General features: G+C 43.4%; 1 protein-coding gene across 1 annotated transcript; it reads left to right on the plus strand.

Annotated features, from left to right (window-relative positions):
- Positions 1-11,538: 11,538 nt before the first annotated feature.
- On the plus strand, positions 11,539-20,489 carry LOC129711305 (outer dense fiber protein 3-like protein 2). The gene is made up of 4 exons (XM_055658864.1): positions 11,539-11,722; positions 16,695-16,805; positions 18,395-18,508; positions 19,912-20,489. The coding sequence occupies exons 1-4, from the start codon at positions 11,671-11,673 to the stop codon at positions 20,388-20,390; spliced, it is 756 nt and encodes a 251-aa protein (XP_055514839.1). The 5' UTR covers positions 11,539-11,670; the 3' UTR covers positions 20,391-20,489.
- The last annotated feature ends 3,887 nt before the right edge of the window (positions 20,490-24,376 follow it).

Raw genomic sequence — 24,376 nt, forward strand, 5'->3', positions numbered from 1 at the left:
GTGTGGCCTCCAATTGTCAAGGGTTAGAAACATAGAAAACAGGTGCAGGAGTTGGCCATTCAGCCCTTCGAGCCAGCACCGCCATTCGATATGATCATGGTTGAACATCCTAAATCAGTACCCCGTTCCTGCTTTCTCCCCATATCCCTTGATTCCGTTAGCCCTAAGAGCTCTATCTAACTCTCCCTTGAAAACATCCAGTGAATTGGCTTTCTGTAGCAGAGAATTCCACAGATTCACAACTCTCTGGGTGAAAACGTTTTTCCTCATCTCAGTCCTAAATGGTCTACCCCTTATACTTAAACTGTGACCCCTGGTTCTGGACTCCCCCAACATGGGGAACATTTTTCCTGCATCTAGCCTGTCCAATCCCATAAGAATTATATATGTTTCTGGAAGATTCCCTCTCATCCTTCTAAATTCCAGTGAATATAAGCCCAATCGTATAACCAATGGTTACCATTGAGGTTGCTTGGACCATCAGTACAGCAGTTTCCATGGATTATTAAGATCCTGAACTTTCCTGTGAGTGCAAATCCTACCATTTTGTGTTGGAGTACTGGAGTCGTGGACAGTATTTTTCTGATGAAGTTTCACCTCTGGCGATGACCTAGCTCATCCAGCTGCCGCACATTCCCAACATCTGTTCCAACTTCACGTCAAAGGGACTACTTTGATGCCAATACCAAAGGGAGAGTCAATGTGTTACACCTCTCATTTGACAGAGTCTCCAAGTTGCTCATGCGCTTATGGTGACTATCAGAAGTGAAAGCAAGGGGCAATACCATTATTCAGTATCACAGAATAATCCATGAAAACACATGACCACACCTGCCGTACAATAAATGGTGAATGAATACTGTATTCTAATACATCCTTTAAGCTTTAATGATATGGCACTTCATTTTTAAATGCTTATACAATCAGGTCGTCAGCAGGACTTGGTATAGATGCTTTATTATTACAATTTTTTTGCCACTTTGCTTCAAGGCCATTCTGTGTTTGAGCAAACGAGCATTGGTGCAATGGTAATGCATTTGTAAGCGGACACGTGCAGCCTCACGGTGTTGCAGGTCTGTGCTGGTTCAGCAATGCTGGCAAAGACTGGCTTAATCTCCAGCCACATGTTGTTCAATGAGTGTATGTGATCAGAATAATGTTTGGATTTTAAATGTAAAAGCAATTGTTCTGTGTCAGAGTTCTATGCATTTTTATTTGACGATGTAAATAGACGACGTTTCCTTCTTGGATGTTTCGGGAGAAAAATGAGCAAATGAATTTATATTTCTGATACTGTTTAATAATGGATGTGTCTGTCATTATTCCCACTGTTATAACAAGGAATTGCAGACGCTGGTTTATACCTAAGATGGACACAAATTAATGCGCTGTTATTAAGACTGGAGAGCATATTGCACACATCTGTTAAAGACCAATATTTATTGCCACAAAATGCTGAAATAACTCAGCAAGACATGCAGCATCTCTGGAGAGAAGGAATAGCATTCCTTCTCTCCAGAAATGCTGCCCGTCCCACTGAGTTACTCTAGCATTTTGTGTCTTTCGTCAGTGTAAACCAGTATCTGCAGTTCATTCCTACACATTAGATATTGCCATCCCGATTTAGTCAAACTGATGTTTACAAAATAAACTTACGGTATCCCATATTCCAATCCTGGCCTCTTGATCAAACCCATTGTTAATCATTTGACCATTGGTCCCAATATCTCATGCAGCTTGTCATCAAGTAATATTTTTATTTCCTCTTGTTGGGTCCCCCAGAATGTTTTACCAAATCTCAGGCAACGAGTGAAGGAAGGATGCCAGTGAGTGTAGCAAATGCTTCAAATATTCCCACTTTTCAGGCACATTTTTCAGAAAGCCTTTTCAGCTCAGAACAGACGTCAAATTCCGATCAGTTTCGGGAAAAATAAATGAGAGAAAGCTGCAACGTTAAAACAATAGCCAGGATCACCTTAACCTACCACACAAAGTCTCCAAACCAGACTAGACATTGGGGGTGAAATGGAGTTCTTCAAAAGAAACTAACATAGATGTGATCTAACAATGGGTCAAAAATTTGGATGTGATGATGATAAATTATTTAAAAATTATAATGCTTTGTTTTGCATAGCTTTTTGCAGCTCAACTACAGAGTTGTAACCTTGCAATAGCAAGTGGTCAACTTGGCAACTGTTCATAAGTTATAGGAGCAGAATTAGGCCATTCGGCCCATCAAGTCTACTCTGCCAATCTATCTTTTCATCTCAACCCCATTCACCTGCCTTCTCCCCATAACCCTTGACACCCGTATTAATCAAGAATTTACCAATCTCCACCTTAAAAATGTCCATTGACTTGGCCTCCAAAGCAATGAATTCCGGATTTTTATTTGAAGCCACTAAAAGGCCTACAGGTAAGCAAGATGAAACGAGCGACACAGTAAACATAGAGCGCAGGGAAAAACTGAGGGACTGCACATTTTTATGATTCAGTTAGAGTCACCCACCTACAACTCATCCATGCTGACCAAGTGAACCAGCTCCACTTGGCTGCACCTGGCAATATCCCTCCAAACCTTTCCTATCTCTGTACCTGTCTTTAAATGTTATAATTGTACCCACTTCTACATGGACAATAGGTGTGGGAGTAGGCCATTCAGCCCTTCGAGCCAGCACCGCCATTCAATGTGATCATGGCTGATCATCCACAATCAGTACCCCATTCCTGCCTTCTCCCCATATCCCTTGATTCCGCTAGCCCTAAGTGCTCTATCTAACTCTGTTGAATGCATCCAATGAATCGGCCTCCACTGCCTTCTGAGGCAGAGAATTCCACAAATTCATAACTCAATATGTGAAAAGGTTTTCCCTCATTTCAGTTCTAGATGGCCTACCCCTGGTTCTGGACTCCCCCAACATCGGGAACATGTTTCCTGCATGTAGCTTGTCCAATCCCTTAATAGTTTTATCTGCTTCTATAAGATATCCTCTCATCCTTCTAAATTCCAGTGAATACAAGCCCAGTCGCTCCATTCTTTCATCACATGACAGTCCTGCCATCCCGGGAATTCACCTCGTGAACCTGCGCTGGGCTCCCTCAATAGCAAGAATGTACTTCCCCAAATTAGGAGACCAACAATACTCCAGGTGTGCTCTCGTTTGACTGCCAGCTTGTTCCACCTTGTTACCAGGTTCTAGGGATCTTCCTGGTGAAGCACAAGATTGTTTGGACCCTTGCGATTATTTAACGCAATGCACAAACCATGCAATTAATCCAAAGCCCACACATTTTTCCACATCAAGAATTTGCTATTATTGAATCCTTTTCCAAAGCCCTTTCAGTTACTCCCCTCTGGAGTGTAACAACCACAGTAAAGAGTAGTGCTTCATTCACATTGTGCCTGGATCATATCCTGAGTTTTTGAAGTTTGGAGCCAATGAAGTGATAATGTAATAAAAAGGAACTGCGGATGCTGGCTTATACCAGAGATAGACATAAAATGCTAGAGTAACTCAGCGAGTAAGGCAACATCTCTGGAGATATTGGATAGGTGACGTGTTGGGTCAGGACCCTTCAGAGTGATTGTAAGGGGGCACTGGAAGCAAGAAAACCAAACAGGACAAATCAGTGCCCGCAACAGGTGACCTCAGGCAGGGAGGCTCCCTGATAGGCCGATTGTTGCTAGGGACAGTGTTGTGAACTGTGGAACTAGTTAGCTGATTTTTAATGGAGGAATGGGAGGAGAGGAGTATTCGTAGAAGTTACCAAATATTAGTGAACTCAGTGTTCATGCCGCTGGGTTGTAACGCACCTTATAGTCACCTCATCTGGGGGATTTCTCCTCGAGTACAATCTACAGTTTCCAATGCTCATGTCTTGCAGTTTGAATGGATTCTGCACCAATTGGCAACGGATTCAGAGGCAAAGCCTGATTTACGAGTCCTGGGTCTGTTGCTATTAGTTTACTATGTGATGTTGTTGACAGTGTTTGTGGTAACACCTTAGCTAATAGCCTGCTAGATGCTGTAAAAATGAGCTGCTACAAACTGCAGACTTGGAATAAAATGCTGCTAATTGGAAATTAGTTTTTCTGTTGCATATCAAACTGTTGAATTGGTTACGACTTACAAAACCTGTGAATGTTTATTGTATCCCGGTATGAAAAGCATCATGTTAGGTGAGCACAGTGTTTTATATTGTCTGCACTCATATATTCTCCAGTAATTCTACTTGTGATATTCAGTAGAACATCTCAAAGGAGATTGTCCAAGAGCAAAAGAACTAAGATCATAATCAAGGTACTGTTGCTATATCGATTCTCATAAGGTCATAAGTAGTAGGAGCAGAATTAGGCCATTCGGCCCATCAAGTCTATTCCGCCATTCAATCATGGTTGATCTATCTCTCCTTCCTAACCCCATTCTCCTGCCTTCTCCCCAAAACCCCAGACACCCTTTTCCCCTAACACCTCCCTTTACATTACTACTTTGCCTTAAGGTGGTAGGGGAAGGTGGTTGAAGCCAGTTCATTTGCTATATTTAAGGGGGAGTTAGATGTGACCCTTGTGGCTAAAGGGATCAGGGGGTATGGAGAGAAGGCAGGGATGGGATACCGAGTTGGATGATCAGCCATGATCATATCGAATGGCGGTGCAGGCTCGAAGGGCCGAATGGCCTACTCTTGCACCTATTCTCTATGTTTCTAACAGGAAACCTCAATAATAAAGTCCAGAAGGATGCAAGAGTTTTGACATTGAGTATTACAGACAGAGATAGGTGGGACTATTGTACATGGGACATGTTGGTTGGCATGGGCAAGTTGGGCTGAAGGGCCTGTTTCCATGGTCTATGACTCTATGAGTAACTAGGGCAGGAATTAGTCATCCTTGTTCCTGGGAGAGCAATGAATAGAATGAGCAGAATTAATGAAAGGCACAGAAGTGGTGGTGGTGGGTAAACAGAACTCAGGGTCCACTGCATAATGCACACTAAGCACTTTAAGAACATGGATGCCTGCGTGTAATTTGTACAATGTACCCCTTTAAAATCAGTCTAATTTAAGTTACAAGGCATGTCAATATCTATTACCGATAACCTGATATTGCAAAATAATCAAACTAATAATAACTATGGTAGACACAAAATGCTGGAGTAACTCAGCGTGACAGGCAGCATCTCTGAAGAGAAGGAATGGATGACGTTTCGGGTCGAGACCCAACGTATCTATAATGTCACCCATTCCTTCTCTCCAGAGATGCTGCCTGTCCCACTGAGTTACTCCAGCATTTTGTGTCTACCTTCAATTTAAACCAGCATCTGCAATTCCTTCTTACACAAAATAATCACTGTGTTTTGATGTAACTGTATTTTAAAACACACTTGGCACAGTGGAATGAAAATACAGTACATAGATACCCAGACCTTCGACATTGAATGCTCTAAATGTAGGTAATTCCCCCACCCATTTTCCCCTCCCCCCTCTCTTTTCCCTGTGCCTCCTCTGGCCTCGCACCCATTTCTCCTCATCCTTTCCCCTCCACCTACATTCCTTCCTATGACTTCACAATTTGAAACTCTATCCTTATCTCACACTTTTTATCTCTGGCCTTTGTCCAACCATCTGCCTATCTAAACGCTCCCTCACCTGTATCCACCTATCACTTACCAAACTTTCTCCTGCCCCTTCTCTCTTTCACCTTTTTCCGCCTCCCGCCATCACAATCATTCTGAAGAAGGGTCCCGAAACGAAACATCAGCTACCTGTTTCTCCAGAGATGCTGCCTGGCCTGATGAGTTACTATCCGTCTTTTTTTTTCAAAGTGATCTGCAATTTGTTTTTATTTATAGCTTAGTAAAGGGAAGTTGTTATGACTTTATAAATGAGCAATACGGCAGACTAAATACTATTCCTTTCAAGATTATGTTGACAGGAAAACAATGGCTTTGCACGTTGCCAACAAGAAATTGTGCCATTTAGAGTGATGTAAGGTTGATACGAATCAAACACAGGCACAATACGAATGTCCATTGACAGATTCTTTTTGAAATTGCAACAGAGGTGAATGTTTCCCGTGCTCTATTCTCAATAAAAATTTGCAACATTCCTATCACCACTTCATTTACATTTCCCATTCAATTTGTCATGCACGCATTTGAAGGTATTACGCGCGGACTGGGCATTACTTCACTGGCACTAGGTCAACCTCATGGACCTTATCTTGGCAACTGCTCTATTCGGCTAAAGATCACAGCAAATGCGACGCTGCCTACAGCTGACCTGTGTGTGTATATCTCCCTCAGGGATGAGGAGAGGAGTGGAGGGGACAGGGAGGTCCATTTGACAATGATGAGACACAATAACTCAGCAATTTTATTTCAACTCGTCCATGTTTGGATACTGAAGTTTAGATACACAAAATGCTGGAGTACCTCAGTGGGTCAGGCAGCATCTCTGGAGAAAGGGAATAGGTGATGTTTCGGATCGAGACCCTTCTTCAGACAGAGAGTTAGGGGAGAGGAAAACTAGGGGGTATGAAAAGGTACAGAACAATCGGAGCCGGCACCGATGACTCGGGAAAGGTGGAGCCCACAATGGTCCACTGTTGGCTGTGGATGAACTGATAATGACATCTGGGATGCTGCCTAACCCGTTGAGTTACAATAGCATTTTGTGTCTCTCTTCGATGTAAACTAGCATCTGCAGTTCCTACAAATTACTTTTAGATCAATTAATGTAGACTTGGCTTCATTTGCATTGGTCTGGTTTCTCAATGCATGAACTAATCGAATCATTGGAGGAATCCACAACATCTTCATCCCAAAATGCACCATGATAGTTTGCTTTTCCATCAGGGTCACCTAGCCTTACTTGTCGCAGAACAATCTTTCCATGGATATCGAGAGGCTTGGAAACTATCAAAGGCAGTCACAAAACCATAGCCAACGAGTTATTTAGTACGCCAACAGGCCCTTCAGCCCAACCCGTCCATGCCAACTAAGTTGCCTACCTGAGCCAGTGCATTGCAAAACCAGATGTAATTCAGCATGAAATGGTATTAAATAATTCAACACCATCTATTTAAATGTGAAAGGTTCAGGTTTACCAATCTCAACATACGTTCAGATCACACACTTCAGAGTAATGCAGCAACAGGAGTTGTTATCTCAATCTCTCAAATCTGTACCACCAATCAGTTAAATTGCAGAAGATGTCTACCTTGACTCCGTCTACCTGCATTTGTTAAGCCATTGCGACTTTAAGATGTGAGACACATGTTGTACTTGCAACAGATGGGTTTAAATATATATTTTACAAAATGCCAAACAAAACACAGATGAGCAGATATAGGATGCACCAAATAACATTAGTTAATTAGTTAAACAAAGAACCATGAAACTGTTCCTAATACATTGTTTTAATGCTGTCATTGTCTCTGAATCTCATTAGTCCAGATATAGTAATGCTGGTGAACTCAATGCCGGTGAAAATATTTGTGTTCACCAGACACCTATGCCTATCAAATTTCAATGTATCACATTTCCAAAGCTTGAATAGCTATGATCTTCCCGAGCACAGAACAGCCCACGGCATGGACCAGATCGGAAAATTCCCAGACCTGCTTCAGCGATGAACTGAAAGTCTCCAAGAGGCCAAGTGGAGTTCAGAAGTGGAATAACACACATACATATGACAGTTTTATGTGAGTGCTGGAGACGAACTTTAATCCCTGAATATTGACAGCGAATGCAAGGATTTGACTTTTGCAAGACTCCACCCGTTTGCTGCCTTCTTATACCAAGCAATGCATTCATAGAAGCTTTAAAGCCAAATATTGATTTTACATCACAAGTATTAAGATCTTTGACAGAAAATATATATGTATATAAATATATTTCTGTCCATTTATCAGCTGTGAATTCCTCAATGATCCCAGCCTCCCCTCCATTTTTTCACTCACGTTGAGGATTAATCCCCTGGTTTAGCCTTCAAAACCAGGTTGTTTGTCGGGTTGGAGGCCAGTGACTAGTCGGGGTGCCACAGGGATATGTGTTGGGTCCACTGTTGTTTGTCATGTACATCAATGATCTGGATGATGATGTGGTAAATTGGATTAGTAAGTATGCAGATGATACTAAGATAGGTGGGGTTGTGGATAATGAAGTAGATTTTCAAAGTCTACAGAGACATTTATGCCAGTTGGAAGAGTGGGCTGAAAGATGGCAGATGGAGTTTAATGCTGATAAGTGTGAGGTGCTACATCTTGGCAGGACAAATCAAAATAGGACGTAAGGATGGTAAATGGTAGGGAATTGAAGAATGCAGGTGAACAGAGGGATCTGGGAATAACTGTGCACAGTTCCCTGAAAGTGGAATCTCATGTAGATAGGGTGGTAAAGAAAGCTTCTGGTGTGCTGGCCTTTATAAATCAGAGCATTGAGTATAGAAGTTGGGATGTAATGTTAAAATTGTACAAGGCAGTGGTGAGGCCAATTTTGGAGTATGGTGTACAATTTTGGTCGCCTAATTATAGGAAGGATGTCAACAAAATAGAGACAATACAGAGGTGATTTACTAGAATGTTGCCTGGGTTTCAGCAACTAAGTTACAGAGAAAGGTTGAACAAGTTAGGGCTTTATTCTTTGGAGCACAGAAGGTTAAGGGGGGACTTGATAGAGGTCTTTAAAATGATGAGAGGGATAGACAGAGTTGACGTGGATAAGCTTTTCCCACTGAGAGAAGGGAAGATTCAAACAAGGGGACATGACTTGAGAATTAAGGGACAGAAGTTTAGGGGTAACATGAGGGGGAACTTCTTTACTCAGAGAGTGGTGGCTGTGTGGAATGAGCTACCAGTGAAGGTGGTGGAGGCAGGTTCGTTTTTATCATTTAAAAATAAATTGGATAGTTATATGGACGGGAAAGGAATGGAGGGTTATGGTCTGAACGCAGGTGTATGGGACTAGGGGAGAATACGTGTTCGGCACCGACTAGAAGGGTCGAGATGGCCTGTTTCCGTGCTGTAATTGTTATATGGTTAAAACCAATATCCAGGCCTTGACCTTCATGACGCAGTGACTAAACCCTTCACTAAACCTGTGTTATTTGCATTTAAAAGTCCCGGATTCCATTCAGATTGTACTGACATAACTCATAGAAATGTACTGGAGCATCATTCTTTCGTAAGAAAGTTTTACATTTTACCAACACTGCTCAAGTATCAACAATTTGTATTTTTTGCTTTAGATTCCAGCATCAACAGCCCATCGTAGTTTAATAATAATAATAATATCTTTTATTGTCATTGCTCGTCAGTGCAACGAGATTTAGTATGCAGTTCCAACCAATGAAAAAGAAAAGCAAAATAAATAAATAAGCTGTGTGTCGTGACCATCCGAGGGAGACAGTCCAGGGGGGGTGGGGGGCACTCAGCAGGGCCGGTTCAGAGCGCTATAGCTCTGGGAATAAAGCTGTTTCTGAGTCTGGAGGTTCGGGCGTAGAAGGCCTTGTAACGTCTGCCGGAGGGAAGTAGTTCGAACAGTCCGTTACAGGGGTGTGATGAGTCTTTATGGATGCTGACGGCCTTCCTGAGGCACCGTGTGTGGTAGATGCCCTCCAAGGCTGGTAGCTCTGTCCCAATGATCCTCTGCGCTCTGTGGACGACGCGCTGAAGAGCTCTCTTCTCCGCCTCTGTGCAGCTGAGATACCACACAGAGATGCCATACATTAATATGCTCTTTGTGGTGCAGCGGTAGAACGTTGTCAGCAGCTGTTGGGGCAGACCAGTCTTTTTTAATGACCTCAGGAAGAACAGTCGTTGCTGTGCCTTCTTGACCAGCGCAGCGGTGTTGGTGGACCATGTGAGGTCCTCTGAAATGTGAGTGCCCAGAAACTTAAAGCTGGACACTCTCTCCACACTTTCCCTGTAAATGGAGATTGGGGCCTGAAGTCAATAATCAGCTCCTTGGTCTTGGAGGTGTTTAGTGACAAGTTGTTACGTGTGCACCAGTCCGCCATGTTCTGCACCTCCGCTCTGTATTTTGTTTCATCACCGTTGGTGATCAGCCCAATCACTGTTGTGTCGTCTGCAAACTTCACGATGGTGTTGGTGTCGAATGCATGAACACAGTCGTGAGTGAAGAGGGAGTAGAGCATGGGGCTTAGTACACAGCCCTGTGGTGTGCCGGTGCTCAGGGTGATAGTGGAGGACAGGTGCGGGCCCAGTCTCATTGCCTGCGGTCGCTCCGTCAGAAAGTTCAGGATCCAATCGCATATCGGCGAGCTGGTGGAGTTTGGTGGTGAGCTTGGTGGGGATGACCGTATTGAATGCAGAGCTATAGTCAACGAAGAGCATCCTCACGTACGTGCCCTGTCTGTCCAGGTGGGTCAGGACAGTGTGAAGAGCCAGAAAGATGGCATCCTCTGTTGATCTATTTGCCCTATATGCAAATTGATGAGAGTCCAGTGAGGCAGGGATGCTGGGTTTGATATGGGAGAGGACCAGCCTTTCGAAGCACTTCATTGGGATTGGAGTTAGGGCAACCGGGCGGTAGTCGTTCAGGTTGGTGACTTTGGACTTTTTCAGCACCGGCACTATGGTGGCTGTTTTCAGGCACTTGGGGACCGTTGCCAGAGATAGAGACAGATTGAAGATTCTCGTGAATACCTCCGCCAGCTGTACAGCACAGTCCTTTAGTACCCTACCCTGGACTCCATCCGGGCCTGCAGCCTTACGTGGATTGATCCTACCCAGAGCGCACTGTACCTCCTGAGTGCTCAGTGTTAAGGCCTGTCCCTCCGCCATGGCCGGGGTTATTCCACTCCTGGTGGTGTTGCCAGTTTACTATCTCACCTTGAGATGTGGAATTAGAGGCTAACTCAATATCAATTGCCCATCCTTGAATATCAGAGTCTTTTCAAAGTGAACTAATTAGAGGCCATCAGAATTAGTCCCTAACCCAATACATGCCCATAACACTAACCCCAATGTGTGGCCATGATCCCAACACTAATATATGACTATGAACATAACCATAATATAAGATTATGACCCTAACCCTAATACATGGCCATAATCCTAACTCAAGTGCAGGACAATAACCCAAACTGTAATACAAGACCATGACCCTAACCCTAATAATATATCACTATAACCCTAATCCTACACATGCATATCACTGATTAATTAGTGCAGAACTGAAGTTGTATATGTTAAATCTAATTATGACAGCAGTTTTCATTCTTAAAGTAACGTTATGGAATCAGCGAATTTTCACAAACTAACAACATGATCACTTTTACCGATACCCGCATTTTATTTCCAGTTTTCTTGCACAGAGTTCAAGCCGGCATGAGGGGAACTGATCTGTATGACTAGTGCAGTAACATAAGTAGACACCACATTGTGCATCTGTCGACTGCGCTCACCGCATTGAATAGAAAAGTCAGTGTAGTCCAGTAGAATAGTGTCTGTCTCACGAGAAATAGATTGTAACTGAATGCCTGGATGAGCTAATGTAACTGCTTCCATGGCAACACATGGTGGTTGTTAAAGACAGCAACCCTTGTATCATTTCTCTCTCGGACAGGATAGCATTTCAGCGCGCACTTGGCCTCATCGACTCGAGCAACAGCAAATTCTGGGGACCTGGGACGTTTTGATCCAGGAGGATGGACAACAACACCGAGAAGGCTTATGCCCCAATTGCAGCTCGGGAGCGAGGTAACCCTCTGTCCTGCTAAACTATTGCTTACGGTTATGAAGTTTTAATAACACCATTGAACTGTAACTAGAATGAAGCAAGGATGGTGCATGGAATAAACGCAACACAAATCTATACAGTACATTTGTACGTGTGCAGGAAGGAACTGCAGACGCTGGCTTGTACTGAAGATAGACACAAAATGCTGGAGTAACTCAACGGTTCAGGAAGTATCTCTGGAGAGAAGGAATAGGTGATGTTTTGGGTTGGAACCCTTCCTCAGACTCAGAGTCTCCAGAGATATTTTTCTCCAGAGATGCTGCCTGACCCATTGAGTCACTCCAGCATTTTGTCTCCACATTTGTAAGTGCATTCCAGCGTCGACTGGAAAAGGCTATAGCAGATTGGAATTATAGTTAGACACAAAATGCTGGAGTAACTCGCAAAAAGTAACGATGATAAAGCAAACGGTTAGATGTTTTGTAGTTATGGTTAATGCACACATTCAGCCATCTTAAAAAAAAGAGATTTGAAGGAAAAAAAAGAATACAAATTTTTTTTTAGAGTGTCAGATGACCTTTCATCGCTGTCATCTAGACTGCCCTGGAACATTCATTGTGCAAGGGCATGCCTGTTCCTGCTAGGGTGGTGGAAATAGACCAAGAAAAAGAGGTGCCAGTGGCGACAGGCAGTGGTTGTCGAACAGCCTCAGCAGATCCAGGTAGTTATTTATTGATTTAAAAAAAAGAAAAGGGTGATGTTTTGGGTCGAGGCCCTTCTTCAAAGCACAGTGGGCGAGAGATTGTAAACGGTGACGTGGAGTAACTCAGCGGGGCAGGCAGCATCTCTGGAGAGAAGGAATGGATGACTTTTCGGGTCGAGCCCTTCTTCAGACTGGTTAGGGATAAGGGAAACGAGAGATATAAACGGTGACGTGGAGTTAAAGAACAATGAATGAAAGATACGCAAAAAGTAACGATGATAAAGGAAACAGGCCATTGTTAGATGTTTGTAGTTTATGGTTAATGCATAACATTCATTTTATCCATTTATTTATTTATTTATTTATTTATTTATTTATTTATTTATCTATCTATGTATTTATTTATTTATTTATTTATTTATATTTTTTAAAAAAGAATATTTATTTTTTAATGCCCTTTCATCTCTCCATGTGAAATGGCAAGAAAGAGGTCAGAGTACAAATTTAAATTGGCTGGAAGTGAATTAGAGTGTCAAGATGACTAGACTTTTGTTTACACTGTGTCCTGTCTTGATCTAGACTACAAAGCCTGGAATTCATTGTGGGCTGAAGGGCCTGTTCCTGTCCGAATGCCTGCAAGGGTGGTGGAAATAGACCAGGGGTAACCTCCAAAAGAGGTAGCACAGTGGCGCAGCAGTAGAGTTGTCGCCTTACAGCATCAGAGATCCAGGTTCGATCCTGACAATGGGTGCTCTCTGTACGGAGTTTGTGCGTTCTCCCTGTGACCTGCGTGGGTTTTCTTCGGGATTTCCGGTTTCCTCCCACACTGCAAAGGGGTACAGGTTTGTAGGCTAATTGGCTCGGTATAATTGTAAATTGTCCCGAGTGTGCGTAGGACGGTGTAAGTGTGAGGGGATGGCTGGTCAGCGCAGTTTCAGTGGGTCGAAGTGCCTGTTTCCGCTCTGTATCTCTAAACTAAACTAAACTGACAGAGAAAATGAGAAATACTTGATATTATATTCTATAGAGTTTTGTGAAGCGAGGGAAGAATGAGGGACTGGGACTGGGAGTGAAGAATGGACCTTCTGATGTATCCCTAGAAAATGAACCACAAAAAGGTTCTGACATCTCTGGCCAGAGTGTTGCTCCCAATCTCAGTTTGCATCAAGCCTAAATTAATGCACAACCATCTCTGGAGTCTGAAGAAGGCTCTCGACCCGAAACATCACCTATTCCTTTCCTCCAGGGATGCTAACTGACCTGCTGTTACTCCAGCTTTCTGCGTCTATCTTCGATTTAAGCCAGCATCTGCAGTTCCTCCCTACCCACGCATCTCTGGAAATATATTCTCTATAACTGCTGCGTTGGTAATATGCACAACTGCTGCATCAGTGTGGACACTAAAGTAAGACCTTTCTCTCTGAAAACTATAAATGTAACTCTCCATTAATTATCAATCGTCTGTCTGTTTTCTTGTTTCCACCAACGACCTGTTGGCTCCTGGGGATAAAAGTCTTGTTCTGTCACACCTATGAAAGACCTCCTGCAGTGCAGCATTGCTAAATCCAGATTATATATTTATCAACAAATTACTTCAGGCAGTCAAGACATGATCTGGCACACACCCAGGGTCAGGCTTTGAAACCAGTGATGGCAAATAATTAAAGTGAGCACGAGTGTCTGCCAAGTTGATGCACAGTCAACTCTTTGAATCACTTCCCTCTGGAAGGCGACTCCGGACTGTCAAAGCTGCCACAGCCAGACATAAAAACAGCTTTTTTTCCACAAGTAGTAGCTCCACTCAATAACCAAAAATCTGTAGCCTCCTTTTGCTCTAGTATTTTATTTAATTCACATGTTTAATCGATAATGTTTTATTATCAATGTTTAATGTTATATGTGTAATTCCTAACTGTTACTGTATGTCATGTTGTCACTTGCGTGCGGAGCACCAAGGCAAATTCCTTGTATGTGAATACTTGACCAATAAACTTATTAATCTATTAATTCATTTAAAAAATAAAACTGAAAACACACTGATCCTGCCGTAACACAAGTCACATGAGGCAGTGAAACAAGTGTAGGAACTCACAGGTAGGGATCATTGAGACGAACTGAGCCAGTGTGAGATTTGTATCAGGGGTTTGATGGTTGGCAATGTTCTCTGCATTTCTCAAGCTCTGTCACTCCTGCAGGTAATGTTTGCCTCCATTATGCCATTAATGCCATCTCACTCCAAATGACTTTGCCCTATGTGATCACTGCATTAGATTAGAAAGTTATAAAGTCATACAGCACAGAAACATGACACTCAGTCCAATACATCTTTGCTGACTTTTTTATTACAGTCATAGTCAATAGCATGGAAACAGGCCCTTTGGCCCAACATGCCTATGCTGACCACATGCCCTATCTAGTCCCACGACCCTATGTTAGGCCCATTTACATCTAAACACATCCTTTTCATGTACTTATCAGCTTTAAGGTTCCTTCCTCTTGTTTTTAAGGCGTGGTCAATTCCTCATTGAGATGTTCAGAGGGAGTATAAGGAAGACTTCTTTCAACCAGAGGGTGAAATGGTGAAATTTTATACCACGGAAACAACTGAAGCTAAATCACTACATGCATTCAAGAATTTTCGAAGGACATAAGGAATCATAGTACTGCGTTTGACAGTAGGAAGGTGTAGAAGGAAAGAATTTAGGAGCAGGAGTAGGTCATCCATCCTTTTAGCATGGGACAGCACAGTGGTGCAGCGGTAGTGTTGCTGCCTGACAGCACCAGAGACCCTAGTTTGATCCTGATCTCAGGTGCTGTCTGTATGGAATTCTTATGTTCTCCCGTGACTGCATGGGTTTTCTCCGGGTGCTCCGGTTTCCTCCCACACTCTAAAGACCTCCTTGGTTTGTAGATTAATTGGCTTTGGTAAAAATTGTAAATTGTCCCGAGTGGGTAGAATAGTGCTAATGTACAGGGTTGTTGCTGGCCGGTGTGGACTTGGTGGGCCGAAGGGCCTGTTTCTGCACTGTATCTCTAAACCAAATAAAATTTTCAAACCTTGTCTGATCAAAGGCGGCCTGGTTGGCTCCACCTATCCTTTCCTACAGTGGAGGATAAAATTACAACTTACAAAATAAATTTGGACAGATGTATGTATGGAGCCGAAGGGTTTAGAGGGCTATGTACCAAATGCAGGCAAATGGGACGAGCCCAGTAAGCAAATTTGATCAGCACAAACGATGTTTGCCTAACGGCCTGGTTCACTATTACGACTGACTATCACCCTCTGGATCTGTCTTCCAATGTCTCCACCAAGGTGAGAATTTATATATATATATATATATATATATATATCTACATGTGTGTACTGAACTTTTTTGTTGAATATTCTGGTGTTTAAAGAGTACTATGTTCACGCTTCTGTTTTGCTGCTTCAAGTAAGAATTTCAATGATCCGTTTCAGTACATATGACTACAAAACACTCTGGACTGTCTTGGCTCTCTCTAGCACGCAAAACAACGTTTTTCACTTTACATCAGTATATGTGACAATGATAAATCTAAAAAACGTTGCCTATTTCCTTCGCTCCATAAATGCTGCCTCACCCGCTGAGTTTCTCCAACATTTTTGTCTACCCTGAGTTAATACATGAACCAACCTGTGCTACGTCCACTAAGCCACACTATTCCCCAAGTCAAGACAGTAAAGAAACAAAAATGAGACAATTTCCTCTGAACTATTTACTGTGCACGTATGCACCAATTGACAAATATTTTCGTTTAAAGATACAGCACGGAAACAGGCCCTTCAGCCCACTGAGTAGGTGCCGACCGGCGATCCCTGCACATCAACACGATCCTACACTCACTAGGGACAATTTACAATTAGACCAAGCCAATGAACCTACAAACCTGTACGTCTTTGGAATGTGGAAAGATACCGAAGATCCCGGGAAAAACCCTTGCAGGTCACGGGGAGAATGTACAAACTCCGTGCAGACAGCACCCATAGACAGGATCGAACCCTGGTCTCTACCGCTGTAAGGCAGCAACTTTATTAAAATCTTGCAATTCCCTCTTCCTTCTGTTTTTTGACCTCCGCTCACCCGCCACCAAGCCACCCCTTGTTTCCCACTGTCGATCAAGGGCAGACTACACAGGGTACATGGTAAAGGTCCCTGCTTTATGGCAGGTGACAAGAAGGGCTATTTGATGTACTGTCTTTCATTCAAGAGGTATGTTTTCTGCAATTGTCTCAAAGAGAGTATTTATTCTGTGACTTTGTAAAGGGCCTGGACCAGGGAGATACGGATTGCCTCCCGCCATTGGGTTTATGGGCCACGATCTTACCAAGCACATGAATCCAGCCTACACTTTTGGGAGAAAACACAGCGGTGCATGTAAGTAATCATTGCAAAAAACAAAAAAACCTAAGGGAAATGCGACAAAGCAAAGAGTTTTTAATGCAGTCAAAAATATGCTGCAAAGAGGAATGCATAAATACTCTGTTATTGCATGCCAAAATGATTAACAAACAATCTCTACTGCTAGTTATCATTGTTGAATGGTGGCTTTGTTTTGCCTCTAATTTATTTATTTGTTATCTGGAAGCTGATGGTTGCTGGAAACATCTCCCGACATTGAAAAAAAAAGGGGAGGCACAGTGGCGCAGCTGTAGAGTTGCTGCCTTACGGCCCCAGAGACCAGGGTTCAATCCTGACCACGGGTGCAGTCTGTACGGAGTTTGTACGTTCTCCCCGTGACCACGTGGGTTTTCTCCGGATGCTCCGGTTTCCTCTGACATTCCAAAGATGTGCAGTTTTGTAGGCTAATTGGCTTCTGTAAAATGCCCCTAGCGTGTGAGCTAACATAGGACTCGTGTACAGGTGATCGTCAGTCGGCATGGACTCGATGGGCCGAAGGACCTGTCGCCACGCTGTATCTCTAACTAAACTAAACTACTTGCAGTTACAAAGCACACAGGAGACAGTGCAATTCTTATTGTGATATTACACATCAAGAGGTTGCAGGGAGACCTAATAAAGGTATACACGATTATGTATAGATAATGTTTACAGTCAGAACCTTGTTCCCAGGTTGAACTTATCATAGAGTAGAGGGCTTAATTTTAAGGTTCGAAGATGAAAGTTTAAAGGAGGTGTGGGAGGCAAGTTTTTACAAGAACCTGTCAATCACTGTTTTAAAAATATCCAATGGCCTGAATAGAGTGGATATGGATGTTTCCACTAGTCAGAGAGTCTAGGACCAGAGGGCATCGAATAAAAGGGTATTAGAAAGATGAGAAGAAATTTCTTTAGTCAGTGTGGTGAATGTGGAATTAATTGCCACAGACGACAGTGGAAGTCAAGTTATTGGATATTTTTAGATCAAAGATTGACAAGTTCTTGATTAGGCTGTCGGGAGAAGGCAGGAGACTGGAGTTGAGAAGGAAAGATGGATGAGTCACGATTGACTGTTGGGGTAGACTCGATGGGCCGAATGACCTAATTCTGCTCCTCTGACTTATGAACATGAACTATACCGTGAAATGCATAGAGTGTCCAGGTTTATATCCGTGAAGCTGCATCATTTGAAAGCAGGTCGTAATGCTGGTGTCAAAATTAGCTCAGTCTACATACACAGAGCCAGAGATTTGGGTTCGATCCTGATCTCGCCTGCCATTTGAGAGGAGTTTGCACGTTCTCCCTACACCCAAAAGATGTGCGGGTTTCCAGGTTAATTGGTCTCTGTAAATTGGTCCCAATGGGATCGAATCTGATGAGAATGTGTGGAGAATGCAAAATGTGATTAATGCAGAAGCAGTGTTAGTGGTTGGTTGATGGTCAGCACGGACTTGGTGGGCCGAAGGGCCTGTTCCCCTGCTGTATCTTTCTGTGACTAAGTGCTAACAAATGTAAAAGGAAATGGGACTGGAACAAGGGTAAGGTGACAAGAAGTCTTTAAATGATGCAGCATTTTCTCTTGTCAGTGTATTACAACAGCTGCAGCCCCGGACCCCGCTACTACGTTGATCCAAAGATCACTCGATTCGGCAGGAATGGAACTCCATCCTACTCCATGGCAGCTCGAGTGAAAACCTGCGGTGAGTAAAGTCGCACCCGGAGGAAACCCACGCAGTCACCGTGCAAACTCCTCCCAGACAGCACCCGAGGTCAGGATTGAACCGGGGTCTCTGGCGATGTGAGGCAGCAGCTTTACTATCTGCGCCACCCCACCACAAATTCAATGGTTCTTTATGGTCACGTATGCACAGCACAGTGAAATTCTTTTGCACAACCCACTAATGCACAATCGCCATATTTTGCCACCGTTTACAAAGAAAAAGAAAAAGTCCGAAGTCCAGTACTAATGCTGGAAGTACTGGAGCGCCCCTGGTTCAGGTAAGCCCAGGTAAGCCCAGGTAGGCCCAGGTAGGCCCAGGTTAGCCCCAGGCAGCTGCAGGCCTGCGATCCGACGTACCTCTCCTCCCCCGACCACCTCTGTGTCCTTGGAGTTGGGGGGGCACCTCCTGCAACCGACCTCGCAAACGCTGGAAACAATACCCTCTCCTACTGGCCCACTCCTCACGTCTGTAGTCACCAGCAGGTCTCTCCTCAACTCTGATGATTCCAGTACAAAAACGCTATTGGTTGCCTGTACTTCTGTAAAACACATGAGTTGTGCAGTATTGGTGGAGTTATTAATTGAGGAGCCGAGATTTGAACAGAGCCCAATCCTTCAAACAGCCCAAGGATGTCAATTAGTGACGTGACTATAAGCAGCGATGGAAGTGCCTTTAGGCTGTTTGATGTGAGGTTCATACATGCTGCATGTATTGCTCATGAGCACCTCATAACCTCTGTCATAAAGTCTTGGGTATAATAACAAGGCTTCCACCTCACCAACATTCCTAGCAGAACATCCACCCGCACATTTCAAGAGCTTCCATCAACATGGTGGGAACATGGACATCGAGGGGAGGAGGTCACGGAGAGAGTGAGAGAGTGGTGGGAGTGATCGCTGGTCAGCGCGGACTCGATGGGCCGAAGGGCCTGTTTCCGCACTGTATCTCTCAACTCATTAGACTTTATAAAGACCATTTGTCATCTTCTATCTTATTCAATGCATCACAAATGGTCCGCATTTAAAGGACTAAGGCAGTCAGAGCCCCTGTTCCTTAGAAAATAGGTGCAGGAGTAGGCCATTCAGCCCTTTGAGCCAATATGATCATTCAATATGATCATGGCTGATCATCCAAAAATCAGTACCCCGTTCCAACTTTCTCCCCATATCCCTTGATTCCGTTAGCCCTAAGAGCTATATCTGACTCTCTCTGTAATACATCCAGTGAATTGGCCTCCACTGCCTCTCTTAAGAAGAAAAAGGAGAAAAATGGAGGAAACAAAAATGAAACAAAAGACAGCAGAAATATTTAAATCTAAGAAACAGCCTCAGCTCCTATAGTCTTATTCCCTGTTCAACTAGAATTTTTTTGTGATTATTTAGATCTTTCCAAGATACCAGCAACACCTGGACCAGGGGCATATAATCCAGAGTGCACGCCCCACCTCAATGAACACAGGTCGCCAGCTTACACAATGGGATCCCGAACCAGGTACCGCAAGCTGGACACAGTGCCTGCTCCAAATAGCTACACGCTTCCATCCCTGATGGGACCAAAGGTTCCGACCAAGCCCTCCAGTGCTTGTTTTTCGGTTACTGGCAGAACAAGGAGAGAAGATCTGTCCAAAACCCCTGGCCCTGGCAGGTACAACCGCACTGACCCCAATATTTACCTCCGCAAACAGCCGGCGTACTCAATGCTGGGCCGACATGAGTTGCCCACCTATTATACTCAGAAGCCAGGACCTGGAGCACACAGCCCGGAAAAAGTGACCATCACTAACCCCAGTGTCCCGGCATTTTCACTGGGAATGAGGCACTCAGAGTATGTGACCCCTCTTATCATAAATATGTCAGATTGAATTCCAGCTCCGTGGCTGCAACTGGAACTTTAAAGCTTCATTCTATTCTGAAATCTATGCTTGTTTTAAAGTTCTGTACACCAATAAAGCTAATATTTAGATTTTTATATTATATTTTTATTTCCAGATTATATTAACGTTTCTGTCAAGCTCATTTACATTAAGCGATTAATACATTCAAATAGTGTAGTCAGATGCATTAGTACAGTGAATATCTTGCTTGCAGCAGCAATCCAGGCACATAGATTCAGACAAAAACATAAATGTATAAATTACACATAAATTAGACAAGACTGTGATAACAAAGAGACTGTAAAAAACAAGACATGAGTGCAAAACACAGTTAGAAAAAAAAATCCCATGGTAGTGCAAGATGCTGTCCGTGGTGGTCCGTAGGTTGGTTCAAGAATCTAGTGAGAAGATGTGGGAAAGTAACTGTTCCAGAATCTCCTGCCCAACAGTAGCAGTGGGAAGAGAGCATGGCCGGTTGGTGGGTATCCTTTATGATAGATGGTGCCTTCTTGAGGCAGTGCCCCATCCAAATGCTTTCTATGGAGGGCAGGGCTGTACCTGATAGAGTCCACCACGCTCTGCAGCCTCTTGTATTCCTGTACATTGGAACCGTACCAGGTCACAACAGAACCAGTCAGGATACGTTCAGTCTAAAGAAGGGTTTCGGCCCGAAACGTCGCCTATTTCCTTTGCTCCATAGGTGCTGCTGCACCCGCTGAGTTTCTCCAGCATTTTTGTGTACCTACGTTCTATAGAATATCTGTTTAGTTTAGAAACACAGCATAGAAATGGGTCCTCCAGCCCACCAAGTCCATGCCAAACCAACGATCACCCATTCACACTAGTTCTATTCTATCCCACTTTTGTATGCACTCCTTACACACTTGGGGCAATTACAGCAGCTGATGAACCTACAAACCCGCATGCGTTTGGGATGCAGGAGGAAACCAGGGCACCTGGAGGAAACACACGTGGTCACAGGGCGAACGTGCAAACTCCACACACAGCCAGCACCTGAGTTCAGGATTGAAGTTGTGTCTCTGGTGCTGTGAGGCAGCAGCTTTGTGCTGTGTGGCAGCAGACGTTGAAGTCTGTAGAAGTTTGCTAGAGTATTCGGTGACACACCAAATCTCTGAGAAAATGGAGGTGCTAACACCACACTTACTTCAATGGAGCCAACTTGGTTAGACAATAATCAGAAGTGCAATCAAAGGTCAACTGCCTGAAAATGCACCAGTTTGTAGTTTGTGGGCATTGGTTTTGAATTCACTCCAAATAAAAGTTCATGTGCTAATATTGACGATGAACTTTATCTGTCACAATTATTGTGGTTGTTTCTGAATTAGTCAAACTTGTGTATTTTTCCTTGAACAGACTTCAATAATTGCTGACTTTCTGTAATTCAGCAAAGCTTGTACACAATGATTCTGAGTATTGCATCATGCATTTTATTTCCTTTCATCCATTGTGCATTAAGATGTCAGGTTATGCTGGGGACACAGTAGTAGTGACCAACTCATAGCTCCTCAGCACTCACCCCTGGCATGAGGGCAGATAGTGAGTTCCAATAGGACTATTTCCCAAGGGAGGTGGCACAGTGGCGCAGCGGTAGAGTTGCTGCCTTACAGCACCAGAGACCCAGGTTCAATCCTGACCACGGGTGCTGTCTGTACAGAGTTTGTACGTTCACCCCATGATCGCGTGGGTTTTCTCCAGGTTACCTCCCACACTCCAAAGACATACATAGGTTAATTGGCTTTGGTAAAATTGTAAGTTGTAAATTGTCTCTAATGTGTGTGGGATAGTGTTAGTGTGCGGTCAGCATGGACTCGGTGGGCCGAAGGGCCTGTTTCCGTGCTGTATTTCTAAACTCACCAAAAGAGACCCATGACAATCAAACACCCAAGATATAATCAAAGAAAGATCAGAGGTGCACACATTTTTCCCCATTTATTGTTGGCTAAATTGATGATTGGTCAAGATACTTCTTATGGAAATGGATTAGCAAAACTCAGAAAGCAAAGTTGAAACTTACCAGGGTTGCAAGATACCAGTTGCATCTTGCAACCCATTCTCATTTACTTGTTCATGGAGTCTCTGTGTTCCTAGCAAGGCTGACATTTATTGCCCACTGCAAATTTTTTTGCAGAACCGAAGAAGCAATTGCAAGACAGCCACATTGGTGGACTTGTAGATCATTGGGTAAGGAGCTACCTATAAATTGTAGGTAGGGGCAGCAGATCATAGGTAATGAGATAGTAGAGGTGAGAGGGGAATGTTTAAATGAGCTGTGAGAGGCATTTTTTTACTCAGAGAGAGGCGGATGCATGAAACTTCTGTCAGGGGTAGTGGTGGAAGCAGCTACACAAATGACATTTAAATGGGTTTTAGATAGGCACATGGATATACAGAGAATGGAGGGATATGGATTATGTGTGGGCAGAAGGGTAGTTTAATAAGGCATCATGTTCGGCATGGACATTGTAGGCTGAAGGCCTGTACCTGCACCGTCCTGTCATATGTCCATGACGTGACTCTTTGCGTTAAAGGTTAAGAACCATCTTAGCTTTCATATCCATACAAAGTTGTGGTGTGGCATTTGACCAAGTAATTTCCTCCATTGTTCACTCACTGAAGATCTCGTGAGACCTCTTAGTCATACTGGAACTGGAACAAGTGCAGAGAAAATATTTGAGGATGTTGCCAGGACTCGAGGGTCTGATCAGTAGAGAGAGGAAGGGCAGGCTTGGATTATATTCCCTGGAGTGCAGGAAGGTGAGGAGTGACCTCATAGAGGTGTATAAGATCATGAGAGGAATAATTAATTAAGGTGAGTGCACTGTCTTTATGCTGAGCAGGAGAATCATAGATATGGAGAGTGAGAGATCTGTGAAATCTATGCTTCACATACTTCAAAGGTGGTTCATTGTACATAATGCATCTCAAGTGCAAAACATCCAGGACCTCCACTGTAATATGCTGGTCTTATGAGGTCCATGCTGGAGATGGTAGATACGACCACTGAAATTAATTACTGCCAGATAAAATGAACATGACCCTGGTAGAGAACGGAAGGATGAGTAGAATTAGGGGATACAGGATGCCCAGAGTTCCAGGGCCTGATAGCTGCGGTGGAAGGGAACGCCCGACTGCTGGGAAAGGAAGACATCGTTGGAAGAGATGTGACTGAGGCTGAGACTAATTCTTAGAAGTGGTGCGAGAGTAAGTCTGATGAAGGGTCTCGACCCAAAACGTCAGCCATTCCTTCTCTCCAGAGATGCTGCCTGAACCCCTGAGTTATTCCAGCATTTTGGTATCTGTTGAGAGTAAGCAATGACTATGTAGCTGTAGGATTTAGAGTTGAGGATGAAAAGAGAAGGCTGCTATTAGGACCATTGAAGTTGAGGAAAACAGAAAGCAAACTTCTCATTGTTAAATGCCTCAGATGTAACCCTGAAGAGATTCTACAAATCTGAGTGTGAAGGGGTGAGGGGAAGTAAATAAGTGTCCTCTTAAATTATATCAGTAAAACTAAATGACATGGAATGATATGTAATAATCTTAGAAAATGAACTATTTTTTAAAAAGAAACGACATGTACAGTTTTGTTCCTCTTCCTCGGTGTTCAGAGGTTTCAGAGAAACTACTATAAAGTTATGCATGGATATCAGTTTACCAGTTGAAAGTCTTATACAATACAAATATGTGCAACAAGAATTAAAGTAAGGAGGAACAAGCTGTATAAATGCTATAGCATTGCACAAAACCACAGTTTGCAATAGCTCAGATGAATGTTCAAATAGGAACTGAAAGAAATAGGACAACATGATGCAATAAACACACACTCCTGTTACGTTTCACGTCGACAGTTAGATTTTGTGGTATTTCTGCATACAAAATGGTGGTTCACTATTTTTGCAGCAATCATTTCACTTTTTAAAAGCACAAGGCTGCAGAGATACACGGCTCCTGCA

The sequence above is a fragment of the Leucoraja erinacea genome, chromosome 29 (assembly GCF_028641065.1).
Source record: "Leucoraja erinacea ecotype New England chromosome 29, Leri_hhj_1, whole genome shotgun sequence".
NCBI classification, from domain to species: domain Eukaryota; kingdom Metazoa; phylum Chordata; class Chondrichthyes; order Rajiformes; family Rajidae; genus Leucoraja; species Leucoraja erinaceus.

What these genes read in the sequence shown, in the direction of transcription:
- LOC129711305 (XM_055658864.1), top strand. Translation starts at nt 11,671, where the DNA reads ATGGACAACAACACCGAGAAGGCTTATGCCCCAATTGCAGCTCGGGAG. An exon ending in GAGAAAACACAGCGGTGCAT is followed by an intron (nt 16,806 to 18,394) that starts GTAAGTAATCAT and finishes TTCTCTTGTCAG; the next exon opens with TGTATTACAACAGCTGCAGC. An exon ending in AGCTCGAGTGAAAACCTGCG is followed by an intron (nt 18,509 to 19,911) that starts GTGAGTAAAGTC and finishes GTGATTATTTAG; the next exon opens with ATCTTTCCAAGATACCAGCA.